Source organism: Giraffa tippelskirchi, chromosome 3 (genome assembly GCF_054371585.1).
Source record: "Giraffa tippelskirchi isolate mGirTip1 chromosome 3, T2T-mGirTip1v1.2.pri, whole genome shotgun sequence".
Taxonomy (NCBI): domain Eukaryota; kingdom Metazoa; phylum Chordata; class Mammalia; order Artiodactyla; family Giraffidae; genus Giraffa; species Giraffa tippelskirchi.
The window spans coordinates 37,357,124-37,381,085 of NC_137277.1; the positions used below are offsets into that span (position 1 = coordinate 37,357,124).

Here is a 23,962-nt window from a genome sequence, read left to right on the forward strand (position 1 = left end):
AGTTGGAAGAATCATTCATGTCATCACTTACTGAATATATTACCCTGTGCCAGGAACTCTGCACTAGAAAGGCGACTCTTTCCCCATTTTGCAGATTAAAAAACTACATCTGGGCAAAACAATTTCATTTGCCCAACCAGAGAAGCAGAATTGACTTCAAAGCACTCTCATTTCATTCCCCTGCCTCTCTCAAAGCAAGGCCCTTCGCTTATGAATTAGATGACCGCCCATTTTACAGAAAGGCAAACCAGGACAAAAGAAGGTAGGTTCGGCATGAGGTCACACAGCCTATTCTAGTCTAGTCAGAAAAGGAACTTGGAGGAATACCCTGGTAGTCCAGCAGCTAAGACTCGTGCAGAGGGTCCGGGTTCAATCCCTTGTTGGGGAACTAGATCCCACATGCTGCAGCTAAAAGGTACTGCATGCCCCAACTAAGACCCTGTGCAAGACCCGGTGTATTTATTTATTTATAAAAAAAGAAATAAATAACAAATATTTTTTAAAAAAAGAAAAAAATGGGACTCAGGCTTCCTCCTCATTCTGATCCCAGCTGCCTCTGGATTCCTGAAACTTTCAGGGCACCTCTGGCCCCTACCTGGGAAGTCCAGCTGCTCCCAGACCAGACGTGTCCTCCTTTGCCAGGCGGCGGATACAGATCCCTACCCTTCCCGACCTCACACTCTGATATCTGCAGACATAGCTCAGCAGGGGGTACAATTACCATCTGTGTCGCTGGCAGTCTTCGCAGAGGCGTATTTAAGCCTCTGTGGTGTGCTCACGGGAAACAGCAGGTAAATAGGCAGCGTAGCAAAATGGTGAAGCCAGTTTCATGTCTGAGTGCATGGAGGGGCCACCAGTAAGTCACAGCACCAGGGGGGAATAAAAGCAAAAGAGGAAAGAAGAAACTGCATCCCCATCTTTTCAGATGTTGCCAAAGGTTCTCTGGGTCTCTGAATGATGCTTTTTCCAATGATGCAGGGCTCCACCAGGAGCGAAAGGCAACCTTCACAGGCTACTATGGGACAGCCAAGCCCATGTCACTTGCCAGGGTCCTGATGGAGCAGCAGCCAAGAGCTATGTAGTCAAAGGAGGAGGGTGTTCATATGCAGATGCTGGCAGGTACTGGAGGGGCACCTGCTTCCATAACCCACCATAGGCCCCTGGCAGAGAAGCCACGTGCCATCCACGCTCTCCATCTTGGTCTCCCTGCTGGCCAGTAGTACCCAATGGACCATTATAAAGTGGTTGGACACAAACATGGATCTGTCTGTGACCTGAACGGGAATAAGCAGTCTCTGAGTTCTTGGGAAGACACATGGAGACTATTGGGAAACTGTTTGGATTCCTTAAAAATACGTCATGCTAGGCATATGGCATTTTAAAAAACCAGTTAATTATTTATCTAGTAAATATGTGGTGGGCATGCCTATGTGCCAAGAATTAAGCTATACCTAAGGATATAGTTCTGAATGAGATGGGAATTTTTCTGGCTTTGTGGGGGCTGAAATTCTAGCTGTGGGGGCTGGGAATGTCTGGGAGAAGATAGACGATAAGCAAGTAAATCCACAGGGTGGGGATGGAGTATGCTTTATGCAGCCTGGGATGTCTGGGCAGGCCTCTGGAGAGGTGACATTTGGAGGAAGAGAAGGTACTGTAAGCCCGTGGATCAAGAGACCGTTGCACTGGTGGCATTTCTGGATTGTAGCAAAGCCTTGGGAGAAAGCTCTTCGTATCATGTTTACTAAAAGGCATTATGTGTGTATCCTGTGGCAGACAGTGCTACAAGCTCACCAGGCATTTCCTTTGATCCTCACAAAAGCCCAAGAATGGGTGCATTTTCTCTAATTTGCAGATGAAGATGGTGAAGGCAAGCACCACTTATTTTGAGTTCTAAAGGCGGGGGGGCAAGGGCATGAAAGAGTTAGGGCCAGCTCCACCAGCATGAGACCCGTGCAGGGCACGGGGCCTGAGCTCAGAAGGGCTCCGCACTGTATTTCACATTCTGTAAGTTCTTACCCATTCTTGAACAAAGGCCCACATTTTCATTTTGCGTTGGGTCCCACAAATGATGTAGCTGTCCTTGAGAGGGCTTCAAAAATCAAAACGCACTGCAAAAAAATGTACAGTGGGTTATTGTTGTTGGTAATAATAGCAACAATGGACATGAACTTGAGCCAACTCTGGGAAATAGCGAAGGATAGGGAAGCTTGGCGTGCTGCGGTCCATGGGGTTGCAGAGTCGGACAAGACTGAGTGACTGAACAATGATAGCAACAAACACATTCACACTCCAAAGAGATGTGTTTGGGGGCTTTCCTGCAAGCATCACCCCCTCACTCCCTGTACCTTCCTCCAGGCCCTCCGGGGCTCCAGCAATCCCCACCTTCGTGCCAGGGAGAGGGGCTGACTCTCCTAATTCTGGCACTTGGCCTGACTAGCCATGCTAACCTAAGCGCCTCCCTTTCCCCTCTGGGTGCCACTTGACTGACCCAGGGGCTCTGACTGGTCCCCAGGGTAATCCTCTCCCCGCCTGCCCTCCACCTGTTGAAAACCGGCTCCTCCCAGCCTTGCCAAGCAGCGCTGCCCCTAGCGGGAGTCGGAGGCATGCAACTCCCTTTGAGGAAGACCCGCTTAGAACCATGCCAGTGCCACCTGCTCCTGCAGCCTCTGCTGGTCCCCAGTCTTCGGAGCATCTCAGCAGCCAGTCCCAGGTGAGACAAGGGCCACAGATGTGCCTGGCAGGGCAGGGGCAGCACGGTGCCTTGGGGACTTCTGAGGAGCAGGGGTGGGGCGTGGAGGGAGAATCCTGAAGGTTGGATCCAGTCCTTATTTTAAAACAGGGATGGGTGTGTAGCAGTGTGGTTGTATACCTGTGTGTCTGTATCAGCGCCTATCCACCTCAGGGGGTCTGCGGGCCAATGTATGACTCTCTACACAGCAGTGTGTGTGTCAGTGGACTCCGGTGTGTGGATCACTACACCTCGGGGTGGGTCTATCACTGTAGGTCTATGTGGGGCAGTGCAGTGGTTGGTGGTAGAGCCCTGAGTGTGTGGGCATGGGAGATGGTGTTGGTGTATTTGTCTCTGGGGTAGTGATCTGTGGGTGACTGTCTCAGAGTGCGTGTATGTGTGTGCGTGCGTGCATAAGGATGTGAGTGTCAGGGTCTAGGTCTGCATGGGACAGTGAGTCAACGTGTGTTTGTCTGCCTCTGTGGGTTGGTATCAGAGTGCTACAAACTGGGTGGCTGTCAGTGTCCCAGGACAGAGCCCTGTGTGTGTGTGTGAGTGTGGGTGTCAGAGTATCTGTGAAGCAGTGGTTCAGTGTGTTTGCATCACTGTGTGTCCCCGTGTGTTTGGGCGAGTGTGGGAGCGTGTTCCTCTATGTAGCCGTGCCCAGTGTGTTTGTGTAGATGTGTGTTGGTGTGAGCGCTAATGCATTAGCCTAGTGTGTATTACTGCAAGGGAGGCTCTTTATGTGTGTATGGGAGTGAGTGCCGGTGACTCTGCTTCCCAGCAGCGAGTGTGGCTGCTCTGGATGAGCTGGTCCCCAGGACCTGGGCGACCCCTCCCACGGGCGGCTGGAGAACGGTCGCCTCTAGGACCCGGCGGCGGCCGGCCGCTGTCCCCGGGCCGCGCGAGTGAGCATGTGCAGAGCCGGGCTCCCGCTCGCCCGCTCGCCCCGCTGCCCACTCGGTGCCCGCTCGCTCTGCCGCCGCGGCTCAGCCCGGACGTCCGCAGCCCGGGGAGCCAGGCGGCGGCGCCCTGTGCCCGAGGCGTATCGGGCCGCTCCTTGCCGCGGGCCACTCGAGGGCGTGCGGGCGCCCAGGGCGCCTAGGCTCCGGGCACTGCGGGGCTGCGGGCTCAGCGCCCCGGGGAGGCGGGCGCGTGGCAGCCTGAGCGGGCGCCCCAGCCGGCCGCGATCGCGTGGGTGAGTGCGGTCTCCGGGTGCTCCAGCTGGGACCCCCGCGCGGGCTGCGGGCAGGGTTCCCCCAGCCGCGGGCCAACAAGTTTGTGTAGACGCGGCCGGGAGCGCGGCGGGGCTGCACCTGCTCCGGCTCCGGGCGCGCTGGCGGTGGGTGCCTCTCGCGGGGTCGGGGCGGCTTCGCCCGGGAGTGTGTGCGCTTGGGTGGAGGGAGGCTTCGGATGAGCGGGATGGGGCGGGGGTGCTCAAGGCAGTTTCCCAAGCCGCGTACCCGCCTTGGAACCCTCAAAGACTGTCCGTTTTCCGGGATGGAGCCGTGGATCCGGGCCCGGGGAAGGGGTGAGGACAGGATTTGGGGTGCGCACTGCCTTTGCTAAGAGGAGACGTTTACCTAGCGGCAGCTCCCTCTCGTTCTGCTAGCACGCCAGGTTTCTGGTCAGCGGAGGTTTTTCTCCGTCTCTTGGTGAACTTGAACGGAGGCATGGGCAAAGGCGAAACGTATGTATTTTGTCCGGAAAATTACCCTAGGTAGAGCTTTTGCATCTTCCTAAGTGTAGAAGGAGACTCATGACTGGAGGCTGCTAATTGCGGTTTTTCGTTTCTCATGAGCAGCCTCCGGGGGTCCTCTGCTCCGGATAATCTCCTGGGTGTCTGTTTTCCCGGAGCATCTGTGCCCACGAATGATGCCTGCTTGGTGCCGGCTCGCCCAGTGGGGAGATAGGGGCAGGGAGGGAGACTTCTGACCCCTCTGTGAGCACTGGGAAGGCTGGACGTGAGGGTTCCAGCAGCACAGCCCTGCCCTGGGATCCCGCTCCTGCCCTCACTCGCCTGGTCCCCAGCAGTACCCAAGGTGGACAGACTCGGAACTCCACTTCACTTTTCTAACAACATTAGACGCCGTCGTCTCCTTGTCGCTGGAAGGGCCGGCTTCAGTTTATGGAGCGCTTGGCTTATCCCATGTCAGAACGCCATGGTTGGGATCAGATGGGGAGAGGGGGTGACTTTTTCTTTTTCTCCTCTGAATCGCCTAGGTTTTCAGGCACAGGAAGTGAGGGCTGATGGAGAGAGGAATACAGGCAGCAGAGGGCTGGCTTGCTGCGCTCTGCCTGCAGCAACCTCGACCTGGCAGTTGCAAGTGCTGGAGAGAGGGCAAGGTGGGGGGAGGTTCTCTCAAGTATTCCCCTCACCGCCCCTACCCTCCCCATACACTTAGCTCTGGCCTCACAAGTCCCTTGGAAATGATGCACCCGTGGGCCCATTGGTTGCCCCCAGAGCCCAGCGGTTCCATGGGGGAAGAGCAGCTGTGTTCATCTCCTGCGCACACTCGCTCAAGGAAGCTTGGCAGACAGCTAGGCTGGTGGGGTTAGCCTGGCAGCCCTCATCTTCCCCGTAGAGAAGCCCCCTGGCCCTCCCCTGCCACAGCATCCTCCGGTCTTCAGCAGGACCATTTCCACAGCTCCTCTGGAAGCATGCTTTATTTTGGGGTGAGAGGTTCCCTTATTTCACATGGAGCCCTGTGGGGTGCTGTCCTGTGCCCTACAGCGTGTCTGGCTAGAAGTGAAGAGATGCCTGGATTAAGCAGATGGCCGGCGCCCTACCCCTTCCCTCCTGTCTGCCTAGCCAGGCAGAAGTGGATATTGTGGGCCACCAGTTGGCTGCTAAAGCCTGAGCCCTCAGAGCACTGGGGAGTGAGTTGCAGAGCTGCTTTCCTGTAGAGTCTGCCTCAACAGGCAGCCCAGAGCCTCCAGGCTGGGACTGAACTGTGTCTGAGCAGTGCTTCTTGGGAAGGTGTGTTTCTCTGTAGACACACCTGGCTTGTGCTCCCATCCGCCTCAGACCCCAGTCAGCCTTGGTGAGGCCAGTCCCCTGGATTCTCCATCTGGAGCTTCACTGAGGCCAGGGCAAAGGACTCTGGGGCAGCTCTGTGTTTATTTTTTAATTTTTCAACCAGTTTTTATTGGAGTATGGTTGCTTTACAATGTCACGTTAGTTCTGCTGTACAGTAAAGTGAATCAGCTATACATATATCTCCCCTCTTTTTTGGATTTCCTTCCCATTTTGGTCACCACAAAGCACTGAGTAGAGTTCCCTGAGCTCTATAGTAGGTTCTCATTAGTTAGCTGTTGTATACGTAGTATCAGTCATGTCTATATGTCCATTCCAATCTCCCAATTTATCTCACCTCGCTTCCCCACTTGGCTTCCGTAAGTTTGTTCTCTGTGTCTATAGATGATCTTATTTGCAAAGCAGAAATACAGCCCAGTGTTTAGACCTTTATCCATAGGATGTGAGTGATGATCAGACCCATCAGCAGGGGCAGAACTGGGCTGGAGGCTGGCCCTGCTCATCTGAGGAGTGAGAGCTGGAACTTGGCCTTGGACCATCTTCTCTCTGGGCCTCTTTTCACTCTGCTGCTTTAAATCTCTCCTCCTCTCGGCTTTAATAATCAGTATGTGGACATATCAGGTGGTGGAGTGGTAAAGAACCTGCCTGCCAATGCAGGAGATACTAGAGACACTGGATTCGATTCCTGGGTCAGGAAGATCCCTTGGAGATGGAAATGGCAAACCACTCCAGTATTCTTGCCTGGAAAATTTCATGAACAGAAGAACCTGGCGGGCTACAGTCTATGGGGTCACAAAGAGTCAGACGTGACTGAGCACAACACACATGTTGACATGTCACCTGGAAAGTTGTTGGAAGGGTGGCTCTTTTGGAGAACACAGTTAGGGAGGAACTGTATTTCCTAGGGTGGATGTGAGAGTGGTTGGAAGAATGGGCTGGATTAACCATGTGCGGCTTCAAATACTGCGAGCCTCTTGGTAGCTATTAAAGCTTTCCTCCTCCACTTTGATTCTCTGTCTCTTACTGCTGAAAACTCATGAGGGGGCCAGGAGAGTTCTGAGGACAGGAGGGTCCAAGGTGTTCCCCGCTAGCATAAGTCCCCCATCTCAGTGACTTAAGGCACAGAGCCAGAGGAGGGCGAGGCTAACTTTGGCTGGGTGCTCTACCCACTTGCCCAGATTTATCCAAATCACTCAGTGAGGTTTGGACAACCCTCAAGAGTTTGCCAATCAGTGGAAGAAACATCCAAGCACATGAACAAAATAGGGTTCTACCAAAGAGGTGGCCCAGAGACAGCCTAAAAGAGTCTGTAATTGGCTCTTGCAAGAGTGGGTTGGGCTCCAGACCAACCAACTAAAAAGGGGAGATGCCACCTCCCATGGAGGTGTTCTGTCTTTCTTTGCAGCCCTGGCCCCTAGCTGAGTGTCTGGAGGAATAGATGGAGTTGAATGGATGAAGGCCACGTGATATGGTAGATGATATCACAAATCTGGAATCTGAAAACTTGAGTTCAGTCTAGCAATAACTTTGTCTTTGGTCAAGTTAATTTGGCCTCTCTCTCTGTCTCAAATTCTGCCTGTCCATGATGGAGATGGTAATGATTCTGACTTCACAAGTTTATGGGAAGATCACTCATTCATTTGATGATCTGTTGATTCTTTCAGCACACTTGAGAGTGTGTGAAAGTACCTTCAAGTCTCTAATGTGGTACATACAGATTTAGTCTTTTATCTGAACCATTCCCATCTCCAGGGGATCTTCCCAATCCAGAGCACTGAGTTTACTGGAGGAATCCTCCCTCCCCCTACCTCCTTTGCTTTGACTGGAGTTTTGACCTTAGTATTATGTTTTATACCTTGCAAGTAGCACTTCTTAATTTGGAACTTTTCCCTTAAGTTCTGAAGTTCAGAAGATCAAAAGATTTGCCTCTTCAAAGGCAGGGACCCCACCGCATTCCCATTTCCCAAACCTTGTGCCATCCCAGGGCCCAGCAGATCTCTGTTTAGTGGGTCCTTTGTTCTCTTTCTGAGCCACCAAGACCCAGAGCCTTGGGACCTGGGGGTGAGGACATCATGGCCCTGAGCACTGGGGGGAGGGTGACCCATGGGCACAGATTTCTGGGGTCTGCCCTGTACCCCATCAGGCACTGCCTGTGTCTATGAGGGGCCCATGGGCTGGGAGGAGAAGAGGGCAGTGTACCTAGGACTCAAGGCAGGACATGTCACCCGAGCATCCAGCCTCACCATTGAACTCTGGGAGCAGCTCTGCTCTGGAGATCAGGAAGTCTTCATGGAGGAGGTGGCATTGAGCAGAGCATTTCTGAGCCACAAGACAGGGCACCCATTAGCATTCTTGGCCGACAGAAGAGTTTGTGTAAGGGAGCTTGAAGCATCACATGCTGGCCAGTGGGGCATCAAGTTCTGGAAGGAATATTGAAAGGAATTTGCTGGGAGACTGACCCAGGAAGGGCCAGTGAATACCAGGCTGAGGGGCTTAAACTTAAACTCAGGTCATCTGAGTCCTGGGGAGCCATTGCAGCCTGGAGCTTTGCTCATTCTTGGTGTTAGAAAGATCTCTTTGTGAGGCTGCTGGGAGGGGACAGCCTCTTGGAGAGGAAGGCAGTGTCCAGATGACAGGCATTAAGCCTGGGCAGGGCAGCGGCAGGGGTTGAAGGTAGGAAGAAATGGTGGGGGGAGGAGGGCCTAATTCAGAGCACCGAGCCCAGCTGGAGGCTCTCATTGGGGCTTTGCTGAGGTTTCGAGGCTGAGACCCCTCCTGCCAATCATGGAGGCTGGGGCTCCGAGCTGCTGGACCACAAATGCCCATCTCCTTGTCTGCGGGAGCAACATGTGGGTCCCTGTTTCTTGTGTTTGGGGCTCACCCAGCTAAGAGTGCATGGCTCTGGATTCCCAGATGGTCACAGCCCACACGGCACTGGCCGTGGCGTTCCTAAGGCTACTGGTGTTCTCTCCTTCCCCGTCTATCCTCCCTGGTGGGGGTGAGGGGGCGGTGGTAGAGTCATGTGACTGAACCCCAGTGGCTACTGGTCAGGCCTAGGCCCTCTCTGAGCTCTTTCTCCAGCCCTCAGGCCCCAGTGGCTGCCTTCTCTCCTCTCCTGGCTGTCACACTGCTCCCCTGTTCAGTCCCTCGGAAATCTCAGCCTGGTGCCATCTGCCCAGCGCCCCCCACCCCCTTCAGACTGAGCCATGGCTGCCACCTGCGATCCAGATGACATCAGAGTAACAGCTCAAGTTGTCTGTGTTCCCACCTGTGCTAGGCTCTTGCTCCCTCCCAGAAACCACCCCCAGAAGCCTCCCTCTCCCAATGATCTCTTCTCATTCCTTGGAAGAAGCTGAGGGTCTCCCTCCCCTGGGCCCTGGTCTCCTCTGGGGTGGCTCTTGGGCCTCTGGCAGACCCCCAGGCAGGGCAGCTGGTGTCCACCTTGTCCAGCCTGAGACTATGCCTCCCTGGTGCCCCTTCCTTCCTGAGAAACCTGGAGTCTCAGGCAGGGGTGGGGGTCCCCTGCCCCCTCATCATTCCCCTGAGGCACTTTGCATGGTTCCCAGATGGGAGGTGTCACATGGGAAGTGTGCCTTGGGGAAAAATGGCCCAGACCTGCAGAGGAGGGGTGGAGGCAGGAGGCTGGGACAGTCACCACATGGTAGTGTTGGGGAGGTCTGGCTGGGGGGGGTGCTCTGTGTGTGGCACTGTGTCTGGGAGCTTCATTCTGGCATGTTTTCAAAGAGATCTGATGGAGGCATACCAACCCCCTTTCAGGATTTCATCTTGCCTCCTTTAAAGCTGGGGTGGGGAGAGAGGCAGGCAGCTGAGTGGACACAGGGTAGGTTCCGGGAGCAGGGAGCTAGGGTCTGAATCCTGGCCCTGGTTTGTCTGGCCTTGACCAGCTGAGCTTTAGAGACCCAGGCTCTTAAATGAGGGTGATCAGGTTAGCCCCCTTGACAGGAGATATGGAGTAAATGAGATGGTGCAGGTGAAACACAAAACCCAGTGTAGCCTAATTACTAGATGCTGCAAAAGAAGAGGGATGGAAGTGTTAATCGCTTAGTCATGTCTGATTCTTTGCGAGCCCATGGAGTATAGCCTCCAGGCTCCTCTGTTCATGGGGTTCTCCAGGCAAGAATACTGGAGTGGGTTGCCATTTCCTTCTCCAGGGAATCTTCCTGACCTAGGGATCAAACCCAGGTCCCCTGCATTACAGGCAGATTCTTCGGCATTGAAAAAGCAAGCATAGACTTCTCTGGCAGTCCAGTGGTTAAGACTCCATGCTTCCAGTACAAGAAGCACAGGTTCAATCCCTTAGTAGCGAACTAAGATCCCACGTGCCTCATGGTGCAGCAAATAAATAAATATTCAAGAAGAAAGAAATAAAAAGCAGGCAGTCGCTGACACCTATCTTAGCATGGAGGCAGCTGCAGGTAAGAATCAGATACTGGTACCACCCTAGGGAGTTGGAGGCTAAGAGGAGGTGAGGGTGGCTGATGTCCCCTACAGCTCACTGCTGCAAGCCTCTCCTCCAAGGAGTTTCCAAGTTTGCTTCCTTTGCCACTGGCTGTAGGTAAGAGGTTTCCTCCCTCATTTGGGCCCATGACAATGCTGATTTACCCCCATTTCATGGATGGGAAGCCTGAGGTGCCGCTCTGTGCCGTGACTTGCTTAAAGTGGATTTGCTCTCATGGAGGGCCTCCTGGCTTTGGGGTGCCGTGGGCACAGCTGATGGGCAGTGGCTAGATATACCAGCTCCCCCACACACAGGTGTTGGCTGCTTCTGTTCTCCAGCTGCCTCGTGGTTTGGCTCTGAGTCCTTGTGCAGATACTGCACTTGGCTCAGCGCCCCCTCCCCCCACCCTCCAGACCATTTTCCCATACAGTCACTCAACAAACATTTACAGGCACTGTCCTGCAGGCTGCGTGCTAGGATCTGGGGATTTGATGATAAATCAGGTGTCATCTGTGCCCTGGGGGAGAGGTGAGCATGGCAGAGAGTGGGCGACGATTGCAGAGCAGAAGGCTGGGCCAGGGGACAGGTTGCTAATGCTGTGAGTTTACAGGGCCCCACTCCCCACCCCCATCCAGCCAGCGGTAGGTATTCTGGGCAGGGAATCAGCTTTGCAATGTGAAAAGTTCAGAGTAGCAGCCCGTCTTATTGGAAGCAGGGGTCGTGGAGCTCTGGCCTGAAAGCAGCTGTCCCCTGCCCCCTTGCCCAGTGTCCAGCTTCCCAGACTAGGGGAGGGCCCCCATGGGAAGGGGTGGCTCCATAGAGAACTTGGTGGGGGGAAGGGTGCCTTGGCGAACCCAGATGTGATCACTCAATTCCGGAATGATCAGCACTGACCACACCTCACCCTGCTGCACCCTTTGTAGCATGTTCGCAGCTCCTCTATACAAACGTATATGGAATTCGGGCTGCATCTTGCCTTCAAAATTCTGAACTGTTGACCCATTGCCTGCCTTTTGCCTCCATCTCATCAGAACCTTTCTTCCCACAGCAGGGGTCCTCACTTCCCTTTTATTTTAGTTTTATAGGACTTTTCACTGATAACGTCCCAATCTTGTAACCAGAAGCCTTTTGCAAGCAGATCTGGAAGCCCCTCTTCCTAAAATGACAGCACAGGAAAGATCACATATAAAGCTCAGGTACCCTTGTTAACTTCCACGTATCTCTAAGGCCTCAACTAGTGAAGCTGTGTCCTTTGTGTTTGTGTATCGCTCCACCTCCCACCTTTCCAGGGAGGCCCCCACAGCTCTGGATAAGCGGAATTTGAGATTTCATTGCCCTAAGATCCCCCACTGTGGTGCTGGAGAAGACTCTTGAGAATCCCTCGGACAGCAAGGAGATTAAACCAGTCAGTCCTAAGGAAATCAACCCTGAATATGCATTGGAAGGACTGATGCTGGAGCTGAAGCTCCAATACTTTGGCCACCTGATGCAAAGAGCCGACACTGGCTGGGAAAGATTGAGGGCGAGAGAAGAAGGGCGCGACAGGATGAGATGGTTGGATGGCATCACTGACTCAATGGATACGAGTTTGAGCAAACACTGGGAGATGGCGAAGGACAGGGAAGCCTGGAGTGCTGTGTCCATGGGGTCACAAAGAGTCAGACACAACTTAGTGACTGAACAACAAGACCCCCATAGGAGCAGGTTTCTGATATCAGGATCCACCTATCAGTGTATCTTCTCATTCATTTAAAAAATGTATTCAGACACAGAGAGGGCAGAGCATTTATTCTGCTGGGACTCGTGTTGTGAGCTGGGGTTACCAAAATGCGTACATAGCGTATGACCTCTAGCCTGGAGTTAGTCGCAGTCCTGCAAGGATGGTTGACAAGTACGAGGAAAATTAAAATCATCCCAGGATGGCAAATGCTGGGATGAGGGTCAGCATGGGGAGACAGAGAAATCTACACCAGTGGGTGGTGGTCAGGGAGAGCTTCTCGGAGGAAGTGACACCTGGGCTGAGTCTTGGAGATACAGAGGGATTCACCAGGCAAAGAAGGAGGAAAGATACCAAGTGAAGTATGTACAAAGGCACCAGGGCAGACGTGCTCTGGTTGTTTTGCCGGGCCTTGGTGTGTGTGTGTTTACACACACATGTGCACGCCATGAGGAAGCAGAATGAAAGGGCCCAGCAAGAGACGAGCTGGTTGGGCTGGATCAGGAAGGGGGCTTGTATGTCATGCTAAGGAGCTTGGAGTTTATCCCAAAGCCACAGGGAGCTATTGAAAGGGGTTTTAAGCAGGGGAGCGCTGTGATCAGATTTGCGTGTTAGGAGGATCAGCTTGGCAGCCTTGCAGAGGATGGATTGGAGGGGCCAAAACTGGAGGCAGGGGGATCAGCCCGGATTTCTTGGGATTTTCTCTGTGGTTTTACAAATCTGACGAGGCTGGCTGGGGTGGGCCTGGCACACACCAGCTTAGAGAGAAAATAAAAGCTCTGGAGACCCGTCTGAAATGGCTCCCAGACTCAGCATTTAATTCCACCTTCATTTGCTGACTCCCTACCCTGCCACCCCTGCCCCAGCCTAAAGGACCCACTGGACCCCCATAATTCTCAGATCCTGCCCTCCCCAGAAGCATCAGAACCTGGTGGCTTTCAGCATTGAATCAGAAAGGGTCATGCTGGTCTGACACCACCCCCTCCCAGGCCCTGGAATGCCAGGCCACAAGAGCCCAAACGTTGTCTTTCCTTTCACACCCGGCCGCTGTCCCCAGGGTACAGAGCAGCCATTGAGGGGCCGCGGGGTCCTGGCGGGGGTCCCGGGCCTTGTTAGTTACAGGCAGCGGCTTAGTCACGCTCCTCGGAGCCTTTCACCCTGGGACAAGCCTGTCCTTGTGTTCCGGGCTGTCCTTATCCAGCAGCCCAGCTCGCAGCAGCTGCAGGCCCCTTTGCCAACCCCCGACAGTGCACTTCAGAGGCGCCGCCAAAGGAAACCAAAGCCCAGTGTGAGAGCTGAGTCCTGGGGAGCAGAGGGGCACCCCAGGAAGGCTGCTCTGAGAGCCCTCCCCACTTCCCTACCCCAGGGGCCCAGCCTCTGCTGACAGGTGCACGGCCCCTGGGGCTATCCTGCTCTGGTGTCCTCCCTTCAGGAAGCAAGGAAGACTATGTAAGCCTACTCCCTCCTCTGTGCCCTCTCCTGGGTTAAAACCAATCCCCCTCTGCAGAAGCATTTCCAAAAGACAGTTTGCAGCCCCAGTACACACATGCATCGAGCACCTGCTGTATACTCATGCCCTGGCCTGAGTGTACATATAGGTAGTGGAGTCTCATTACAGGCTGGGCCACATGGGGGTTCACAGTCCAGGCTCTGAATTCAGGCTCTTCCAAACCTTGGCTCCTCTTCTCCCCAGTTGTGTGACTTTGGGAAATTTACTTTGTCTCCCTTTGCCACAGTTTCCTCATCTGTAAAATGGGGGTAATGCTGTATGTATCTCTCTCTCTGGGTTGAGGTGAGGATTAAATGAGATGCTACATAAAGCATCTAGCTCAGAGACTGGCACATAGTTTAAGGATTCATACAAGGTCGCTGCTGCTGTTTTTCCTCCTTCCTGTTATCATTAGTGGATCGTCCTACTGCTCCAGGGTAGAGCGGTAGTCCCATTTTACAGATGAGGAGACTGAGGCCCCATAAGGTGAAATAGCCCACCTGCCATCACACAGTCGTCCAGTGGCAGAGCTGGGATTGGAGCCAGTCTCTCTGTCCCTCATTTCTGCAGCATAGCCAGCCCCTTTGGCAGACAGAGCACAGAGGCATGGGCTCCTGACCCTGGGGCAGTGGGAGAGATGGACCCTCCTATTGTCTCTAAGTGCCCTTTCTCTTTTCTAGGTTTCGGAGCTGGGACATGAAGTTCGCTAGAACCCAGGGATGGCGAAGTTCCTGACACTTGGGCAGAAGCTACAGCTGCAGGGCCCGGGGCTGGAGCTCAGTGATGGTGCTATCTGAGCACCTGCTGGCAACGGGGCAGGAGGAATAGTAACCCCAGGAGAGAACAGGCTGGTGCCGGCATGCGGGGATGACACCTCCGGAGGCTTCGGCCTCCTTCCCGCCTGGGTGCTAGGAGCCACCCCCAGGCTCCAGCCGGGAGCCCTGCCGCCCAGGGGCATGGCCAAACCTTTCTTCCGACTCCAGAAGTTTCTCCGCCGGACGCAGTTCCTGCTCTTCTTCCTCACGGCCGCCTACCTGATGACCGGCAGCCTGCTGCTGCTACAGCGGGCTCGCGTGGGCCTCCCGACGGGCCCCCGGGCCCCTGGCCCGCTGCAGGCCCTGCCCGTGGCCGCCGTGGCGCTGGGCGTGGGCCTACTGGACAGCCGAGCCCTGCACGACGCCCGGGTCAGCCCGGAGCTGCTGCTTGGCGTGGACGTGCTGCGGGGCCCCCTGGCCCGGCCCCGGCCCGGCCCCCGCTGGCTCCGCAGCCGCAATTCAGAGCTGCGCCAGCTGCGGCGTCGCTGGTTCCACCACTTCATGGGGGACCCCCCGGGGCCGCCTGCGCTGAGCCCTGAAGCCCCCCAGCCAGCCACCAGCAGCCGAGGTAGGTACTTAGCCTGGGTCCCTTTACACATATGGGAGCTCTTCCTGAGAGCCCCATTTGGGGGCATAGGACTGGTGTCCCCTCTCCCTGGCTGCAGCCTGAGAAGTGGGAACTGAGGGCCCGTGGCCTTCCCATGCCCTGCTTCCCCCAGCCCCACCATAGACAGGAGGGGCCTGGGAGGGGAAGCCCTTGGGAGCTTTGCTCACTCCCTAGCTGGACTGCATGTGGCTGGGGGTTGAGATGTGTAAGCATCTTAGAGCTGAGACAGACCCAAGCTTAAATCCTGGCTCATTCCCCAAACTTATTGGGTGACTACGTCTCTTAATTTCTCCACGTCCCTTGGAAATGGAGGTTGAGATGCCTGCCCCAGGGCTGTGGTGAGGATGAAACGTGATAATGTAGAGAAGCAGTTCAGTAAGTGGGGTCCCAGGCCAGCAACCCCAGCACCACCCAGGAGCTTGTTGCAAATGCAGGTTCTCAGGTTCTCTCAGACTCCCCAAATCTCGAACTCTGGGGTGAGGGCTGCAGTCTGGAGCAGCGTGGTCTCCAGGTGGTTTGCATGTGCACTGAGGCTGAGGACCACTGGACTAGGGGGCCTATTGTATGCACTGACAGTCAGGAATTATTATTATTATTTAATAACAATAGCTGACTCGTGCAGCGGTGACCACACACCTGTAAGTTTTGTATTTACAGGTGCTATTATTATTGTTATAGGGCTTCCCAGGTGGTGCTAGTAGTAAAGAAGCTACCTACCAATGCAGGAGATGTAAGAGACACGGGTTTAATTCCTGGGTCGGGAAGATCCCCTGGAGGAGGGCATGGCAATCCACTCCAGTATTCTTGCTTGAAGAATCCTATGGACAGAAGAGCCTGGCAGGCTATGGGCCATAGGGTCACAAAGAGTTGGACACGACTGAAGCGACTTTAGCATGCACGCACTATTATTATAACTCAGTTTTGCAGGTGAAGAGGCATGGAGATTGTTGTTCTCCAAGATCATTCTGTTAGTTTTGGTTCCTTGGAAGCAAACCCTGAAACTAGGATTCACATGGATGTGGTTTGTTTTGGGTGTGACCCCAGGAACACTGGTAGGGAGTGGGAAGTGAGACAGGGGAGGAGGTGGCCAGTACAGGGTATGTTATGGAGCAGATGGGGACTTGGAATGAGGGTAGAACCTGCATCTTAGGGTGCAGTCTGGAGACAGCAAGGCCAGGGGACACAGGCAGGGCACTGACCAGAACTGCTGTTGTCATGCCACTGGGACTCCATCACGGGGTCAGCCTGGCTCCAGCTCGGAGCTCTTAACACCGAGTTATCCAGACTGTGCAGGGCCTAGAAACTGAACCTGTGTGAAGTGAGCACCCAGGGAGTGTTAGAGCCATTGTCGAGTGGTGACTGATCTCAGTCAGTGTTTAAGCATCTCTGTCACCCCTTTATTTGATCCTGTAGCACTAATCACAGGAAAACTACTTTCCTGAGTGTAAGAAGTATGGATGGAGCTTAGAATCCTCAGTGCCAAGATATAGAAGAAGATGGTGGCCTGATACAGTGAAGACTGCAGGACTATGCCTTCTATAGAAGAAACTTCCATAGAAGGAAGTTTCATCTGAAATCCTCTAGGTCATAGCCCTTGTGTGGGGTTCCTCAGCAAGGCTTCCATGTAAGAATGAGGGAGAATCAAGGAACCACTTCTGTAGCTCATTTCATATAGGTATAATTTCTATAAACTCCCCCCAACACATCCAGAAGCTGAGTCTCTATGAAGGCAATGCCAGCGTAGCTCATTTAGACTAAAGTATAAAGGACTGACCAAAGTCACCATGGATTTCTTAAAAAGAAGGCATGGAAAGAGCACAGGTTTTGAAAACAGATCTGGATTTATGTCTTAGTATTGCCAGTTATTAACTCTATGACCTTGGCAAATTAGCCATGATTCATCTTTTTATTTTTCTCAGTCCACACTTAGCACATATGCATCTCCATGTGTGCTATTCACTTTACACGTGAGGAGCTCCGTCTGTGATGGTGGAATCAGACATGCATCAAAATGATTACCACCTAGCGTGACTGAGGCATAAGAGAGGCATGTGCAAAAGGCTTGGGGCTCATTACACAGAAGTGACAAGTTGTTAGTAACCTGGCTTCAGGGTGACTGGCCAGAAGAGAGGACTTGGGGTGACCAGGTTACAGCCCTGTGTGTAGAATATCTACATCCAGGAGAACCAGCAGGCACTCAAAGTCATGTTTTAAAGAAGCGATGGAAGAGCCTGTAGTGAAAGCTGAAGGGATGGTGGTGAGATCCAAACAGGACAGACTGTCACCTATTTTACACCAGGGTTTCTGCCCTGAGTCTCTGAGTATCTTCTGCACTCTGGCTGACTCTCCCTGGTGACCCCCAAACCTGGCAAGGGAAGGGTTAATGCCTAGTTCAGCAGGAACAGTCAGGCTCTGGTGTTGAATGGTGACATTTCAGACCAGTCCATGCCTCCCATCAGTTATTCAATATTTTGAATATCCCTCAGGATTGGAGGAAGAATTCGCCCTGGGACAGGCGGTGGTGTCACACAGCTAAAGATCTTCAGAGAAAGTGGGGAGAGGCGGGCACTGGCCCTAGAAGCCTCTGGGAGCCCCCTTCCTCTCTTGGGGCTCTGTGGGGCCCTGCATAGCCAGGCTGGCCTCCCTGCTGGAGGCCCGCCCTCGGGACAGCTGCTGGAGCTGCAGACAAAGAGGGCGTCTCTTCACAGCCGGCCGGCCGGGCAGCCCGCCATCCTCCTGTAAGGGGATCCGGCAAGCCTTGGAAGCCGCAGGAGGCCCCATCAATCACTGAGCATTTCATTATACCTTGGACAACATCCATAATGGAATAAAATGTCAGTAAGTTTACTAGGGGAAAAATAGTAACTTCTCCATAGCCAGTTTGTTTTTTATTGATAGTAATTTCCAAAGACATTCCAATATCTCCGAAGCCATCGTTAATAGCCTCACGGCATGTCCATTTTGATGTGCAAATGAACAGATGCAGAGTCACAGACAATAATGCATCGCCTCCGTTTCAGCCGAAAGTAATAAATCCGCCTCAGAATGTGTCCCAGTGCATCCCTGGGAAGTCCTTTCTTTCTACACATTCTTGCCTCTGTCAGGGAGTTAGAAAAGCCATTCATTATTTTTCCAGGAAAAAAGGCTCACCTCCTCCTCACGAATGGGAGGAGGTATCTGGGTCTTGCTACAAACAGAGACGGGGCCAGCTGGGCGTGGGTGTTCCTCCAAACTGGTCAGTTCCACCCACCGGCCAACTGGGAGCTTGCTAGCCTCTCCTTGTTTTTGAAGAACCCGACCCTGACTGCTCGAAACACTTTCTTTCTCTTTTATTAATGTGCTCTGCTAATATTTATGGAGCCATCGGCACACCCGGCCCCAGGTTACAGTGTAGGATGAGAATAATAATAGCTGTCGCTTATCGGAGCATCTGTTGTGTGCCAACCATTGTTCTGCCTAGATGGACATCTGTTATCTCATTTAATTTAATCTTCAAACAGCCTTATGATGTCAGCAGTGCTATCACCATTTTAATGATGAAGGGTTTGCATTTCGGGGAAGTAAAGTAATCTAAAAGTGTTTATTATTAACAATGACACATTACAACAGTAACAATCACCCCTGAGCTAGTACTACATGCCACGCCTGCATTAGAATAACTTTCCATGTTATCTCGTGGAATTCTCACAAGCACCCCATGAATTCCGTTGGACCATGTGTGCGTTTTACAGATGGGGAAGTAGAGGCTGCACATGCCAGGTCACACAGCCAGATAGAGCAGAGTCTGGATTTGAATCTAAAGCAGCCCATTCCCAAGAGCTGTTTCTTCCCACCCCACCCCCCACCCCCGCCCCACAAATGTGTATGTGCCAGTCTCAGCCTCCAGGGGTCTTGAGCCCAGTCACCTTTAGAACCTTCTGGTTAATTTCCCATCAGCAGTGATAAATGTTTAACAATATCTGAGCTTGTGTTTTTGATGTTTACTTAAAAGCTATAATAGAATTTCTTCTTTGCTGAGCAACACATGTCAGAAATTTCTCAAATATTAGTTTTCTTTTACTAAGTAGGCAGGCTAAGGAGAACGATTGATTCTCGCTGACCTGGGTGAAAGCTTTCTGGTCTCGGTAGTCCTGAGATTTATATGAAGAGAGAGCAGCTTGCAGGGCTTGGGTGTCTGGAGCCCCGAGTAGAGGAGTGGAGCCTGTATCCATGGATGGACACTGGGTGTGGCCATGTGTGTGCTGGTGGGCATCCTGGTGAAGGTGGCCACAAGAAGGTCATAGCCTGGAAGGGGACAAGACCCTGTCACAGACATTGAAGATCTTTGCTTTCGCTGCAGCCCAGTGTTCTCTAACCTGAGGTTTTTGGGTCTTCAACCATTTCTGGCATGACAGAGAGTCCTGTCTCCCACTATCTTGGCCATCTTCCCCTGCCTGGCCTTTTTCTAACCAGGGGCCCTGGGAACTGCACATTGGTGTAGCCAATGGGACCAGCCCCTCCTTGCATTTGGGCTCCCTGCTTTCCCTCTTGCACCCTCACAGGATGTCAGTGTGGGTTTTAGGAGCTCTGAGCCGTATCATGTCTGACCTTGGTAGCCAGTCACCAGCTAAGGGGAAGTTGTGGTCCCTGCCCTCAACGAGCATGGTGCAGAGATGAGACACACAGGTGTACACGATTTTTAACAACAGTTAATGATCAGGATTTGCGTGACAGCAAGTTTTTCAGACACTCAGTGTGATGGTGCAGGGAAAGGAGAGGCTGCAGAAGACGAGTGGTCAGGGCTGCAAGCCATACCGTCAAGGATGAGTAGGAAGCAAAGAGTGGATGTGCAGGAAGGAGCAGGGACATGACCAGATGTGGGCGGGAGAAATGAGCAAGGGGAGTAGGAGGAGTTCCTTTATCCATTTGACAGTTGAGGAAACTGAGGCACAGAATGTTGAAATGATTTAGTCAAGGTCAGAGACAGATTTAAGCGTGCTGTTCATACCCAGGCAAGTCACCCCCTGATTCAGGTCCCCAGGAATGTGGGCTGGCAGACTCACTCCTTCAAACCACTCAGCTGGTGGCCCTGAGCTTCTGTTTTGGGCCAGCTTCTTGGCAGGAGTAATCAGCACCAGTCTCGCCTGATCTGGGAGCTCCAGGACTGGTGGACGAGATGGTCACTCCTCCCCGCAAAGCCGCCTGGCAGCTGGCCGGCTGTGGGGAGGCCTTGGGCACAGTGCTTCCCGGAGACGCCCAACTTCCAGAGGCTGCAGTGTGCTGCTCAGGCACCACTTGAGACATCCCTGAGCTGAGTGCCAACATTTCCCTGGAGACGGGCAGCATCTTCATTATGGGTGTCCGATCCAGATCTGGGCGCAACTCTTGTGGGTGTGCGTTCACAGTTCGGATGGTGTGATGGTGTGTTTGCAAACTCCTAATGCATGCAAACTCCTTCAATGTGCTGCGGTGCACGTGACATTTACACACCTAATGCACTTGTTAGCGTTCAAGTTCTCCAGGCTTCGCTGTGCGTTCCTGGGAGGCAGCTCCCCGTCTTGGGGTGTGGCAGGGCAGGACTATTTCCCACTGACATGTGCACCATCGGGTCAACACTGTCACTGCTTTGTGGAGCCTTGCCCCTCAATGTCCCCTCCCACGGATGAGCTGGAGATGCCTGACCTGGTGAGGGCTCAGGGTCCCGTGGTCCTAAGGATTCCCACACAGAATAGCCCTCTTACATGTTAATAGATGCCGCTTATACACCTCCAGTGATGGGGGCTTCCACACTCCTGCGATGGCTGATATTTTCTTTTCTTTTCTTTCTTTCTTTTTTTTTTTTTGATGTGAAGCATTTTTACAGCCTTGATTGAATTTGTTAACAATATTGCTTCGGTTTATTTATTTATTTATTGGCAGCGTAATGTGTGGGATCTTAGCTTCCGACCAGGGATCAAACCCACCTCCCCTGCATTGGAAGGCGAAATCTTAACCCCTGGACCATAAGGGATGTCCCAGCAAATTTTTTTTTCTCTTGGACTAGCTCTCTCTGTTTGCAAGATCTCTATACTAGCTAAGATCAGACTTTGCGTAACTCATTTCTTCCTTCTGGATCACAAGAAGGCAACAGAATCTGCCTATCAGGACGTTCATGGAGGCAGACAGGTCTCTCCTGGCCTAGGAAGGGTAGGGATGAAAAGGAGAGGGGTCCAGGTGAAGCAATTAAACCAGCCAGACTTAATTAAACCAGGTGAGGGCTGGCGTAAGAAAGTTGTGTTTTGGCTGATGCCAGGCTCCTGGCAGGGTGTCTTCGGGGCTGTTGGCCATTAACTAAGAAAGAGGGCAGGAAGGGAACAAGTTGGAAGTGTCCAGAAGCACTGTGGGGAAGGTTGGGCCGCAACCTTGTCTCCTGGGCTCCCCTGAGAAGTGTCATAGCCAGGAAGGGCAATGCCAAGGGTGGGTTCAGGAATTAAGACCCTCCTGCTCTCCGGATGTCTGAGTCTCTGCTGTGGTTCTCCCTCAACCCCTGCAGGCACCTATGTGGGATGCTTCAGTGACGACGGCCAGGAGCGAACTCTGAAGGGGGCTGTGTTTTTTGACTTGAGAAAGATGACCGTCTCCCACTGCCAGGACGCATGTGCTGAGCGGTAAGTGGGGGGCCCTAATGGGCCCTAATTGTCAGCTCCACTGGAAATAAGGCTAAGAGGCAATCCCAGCGAGTGGGAGTGGTGTCCCTGAGGTGGTGCTTCTGCTGCCAGTTGGCTGTTGGAGCGCTATTAGAGCTTGACCGATCAGATGCAGTTGTCCAAAACAAAGAAGGTTTACTGATGAGACGGCAGGGGATTGTGGAAAGAGCTCTGGGCTCAGTGTCAGGAGACCTGGGGTTCCTGTCCTGAGATTCCAAGACTCACCCTTATCCTGGCCCCAGACCCAGTGGCCATTCCTGGATCCAGACCTCAGTGCCCCAGGCCAGGCTTGGGACTCACCCCAGGCCCCACTCTGCCTGCAGGTCCTACGTCTACGCTGGCTTGGAGGCCGGGACCGAGTGCTACTGTGGAAACCGGCTCCCAGTGATGAGCGTCAGGCCGGAGGAGTGTAACCACGAGTGCAAAGGGGAGAAGAGCTCCGTGTGTGGGGGTGTGGGCCGGCTCTCCGTGTACCGCGTGGAGGAGCTGCAGCCTGGCTCCAGGAAGCGTGAGTGCTCCAGCCTCTCCCTGAGCTCTGTCTGCCCCTGCTCTCCGCCACCTCTGCATCCACAGCCCTTCATCTAAACTCTGTGGGATGGAAACTGTGCTCTTCCTTCCCCACCACCTTCCCTGGACAGGCTCATGGCAGGGGGCATGGGGTTAGGGTCTGCCAAAGATTGCTTGAGTTCATGACCAAACCACATCTTTCCTTGTCCTCTGCAGGAGAGAAAAACTGATCAGGAGGCCCAGAGTCTCGGTCTAGGTGTTTCTCAGACATGCTGTGCGGCCTCTCATCTTTGGGTTCCAGTCTATTTTGTCAAGTGCAGAGGCAGACTTTGATTACCTGTGGCGGACCAGATATTAGGAATGTTTCCTAGCTATACAACACCTAGGAGTGCTGGGTGAAAGTGAAAGTTGCTCTGTCATGTCTGACTCTGCGACCCCATGGACTGTACAGTCCATGTAATTCTCCAGACCAGAATACTGAGTGGGTAGCCTTTCCCTTCTCCAGGGGATCTTTCCAACCCAGGGATCGAACCCAGGTCTCCCACATTGCAGGCGGATTCTTTACCAACTGAGCTATAAGGGAAGCCCATGAAGTGCTGGGTAAAACTGAACAAGTGTTGTTGTAAATGCAAAGCTGAACTATCAAGAAAGTAAGGAAATCCCTGGCTCCAGCAGGAACTAGGAATCATGGCGGTGAGATGAAGACAGTAGACGCTGTGCAGCACTGGGTCTCCACAGGGGAAGCTGCTGGTCTTGGTGGCCACACGGCTTGGGTTTTAGTGTCCACGGAGGACAGAAAAGGAGGTTTTGAGTCCACCAGGGTAGGGACCTGGATTGAAACTTCTTTGTGAAGTTGGATTCAATTTCACTGAAGTATGTACATCAGTGAAATTTTAGGTTAAAAAAAAAAAAACACCTGCCAGAAACAGAAAAACTTGTCTGTTTGACCTGAGTTTCAGGTTGGGATCAGAGGACGGTGCAGAGCAGGTCATCTGTGGCTCCTTCTTGGAGGTACCCTCTTGTCCTAAGTGGCCTGGGTCTCTCACCTGGGGAGCGGGGGAGAGAAGGGTGTGGAAAGGGAGTGACAGCCTGTGCCACACCTGAAGTCTAGAGGCAGCCGAGGTTCTACCAGCAGCATCTTATATCACTGTCTTCTCACAGCTCTTGCCGCATCCTTACCTCTCAGCATGTATAGGACACCTGCTGTATGTCAGGGTCAGGACTGGGTATGGGGTGCAAAAGGGTGACCCAGATGCCACCTCCCCCTAGGCTGCAGGGAGGTACTCACAGTGGAGCATGGGTTCAATCCCTGATCAGGGAACTAGGATCTACATGCTGCACAGCATGGCAAAAAAGAAAAAAAAAAAATCAACAGATTTGTGGAAGGAAGGGAGAAAGAAAGAGGGAAGAAAGGAGGGAGGGAGGAAGGATGGACACTGTCCCTCGAGGGCTGGCGGGAGTAGCAAGTCATGAGTTCAGCAGCTTCAGCCAAGTGGTCCCTTGTCAATGACCCTGGTGAACAAGTTTCTAGGGTCTGGTTTCTCTCAGGAGCCTGGCTTGACCACAGCCTGTCTGGGCAGTTTACCCTTTCCGATTTGGAATCTGCTCCTCCTGAGTGTGATTCTACCTATTTCAGGATGTGAAGCTGCCACTTCCCCTGGGTCAGGCCCCAAGAAGGGCAGCACTGCTTCTCACCAGATCCTTGTTTCCTTCCCTGCAGGGAGGACCGTCACGTACCGGGGCTGCTTCCGACTGCCAGAGAACATCACGCATGCCTTCCCTGACTCCCTGGTACAGGCCAACGTGACCGTGGAGACGTGCTCCGGATTCTGCTCCCAGAAAGTAAGAGGAATTATGACTTCACAGCTCTGTCCTTTAACCATCCAGCCAGAGTGGTGGTCTCAGGGAGGGGCAGGTGGGGGGACTGCAGCTATCTGT

The 23,962-nt window shown here is 53.2% G+C and overlaps 1 protein-coding gene and 1 long non-coding RNA gene across 4 annotated transcripts in view; one reads left to right on the forward strand and one right to left on the reverse strand.

The window, feature by feature from the left end:
• The first annotated feature begins 2,597 nt into the window (after nucleotides 1-2,597).
• Nucleotides 2,598-23,962, forward strand: part of WSCD1 (WSC domain containing 1) — a 46,527-nt gene continuing 25,162 nt past the window's right edge. The window contains exons 1-5 of one of the 3 annotated variants that reach the window (XM_081575817.1): nucleotides 2,598-2,710; nucleotides 14,111-14,813; nucleotides 21,364-21,478; nucleotides 21,841-22,025; nucleotides 23,745-23,866. In XM_081575817.1, the coding sequence (XP_081431943.1) occupies nucleotides 14,387-14,813; nucleotides 21,364-21,478; nucleotides 21,841-22,025; nucleotides 23,745-23,866 (849 nt within the window). In that variant the 5' untranslated portion in view covers nucleotides 2,598-2,710; nucleotides 14,111-14,386. Of the gene's footprint in view, nucleotides 2,711-3,092; nucleotides 3,927-14,110; nucleotides 14,814-21,363; nucleotides 21,479-21,840; nucleotides 22,026-23,744; nucleotides 23,867-23,962 lie in introns of those variants that run through there. The other 2 variants (XM_081575816.1, XM_081575815.1) reach the window with 2 other exon arrangements.
• Nucleotides 17,728-23,804, reverse strand: LOC145540739 (uncharacterized). Its single transcript, XR_014078527.1, has 2 exons — nucleotides 23,720-23,804; nucleotides 17,728-17,949 (listed from the first exon to the last, which is right to left on the reverse strand). It is a non-coding gene; the product is annotated as an uncharacterized LOC145540739 (long non-coding RNA).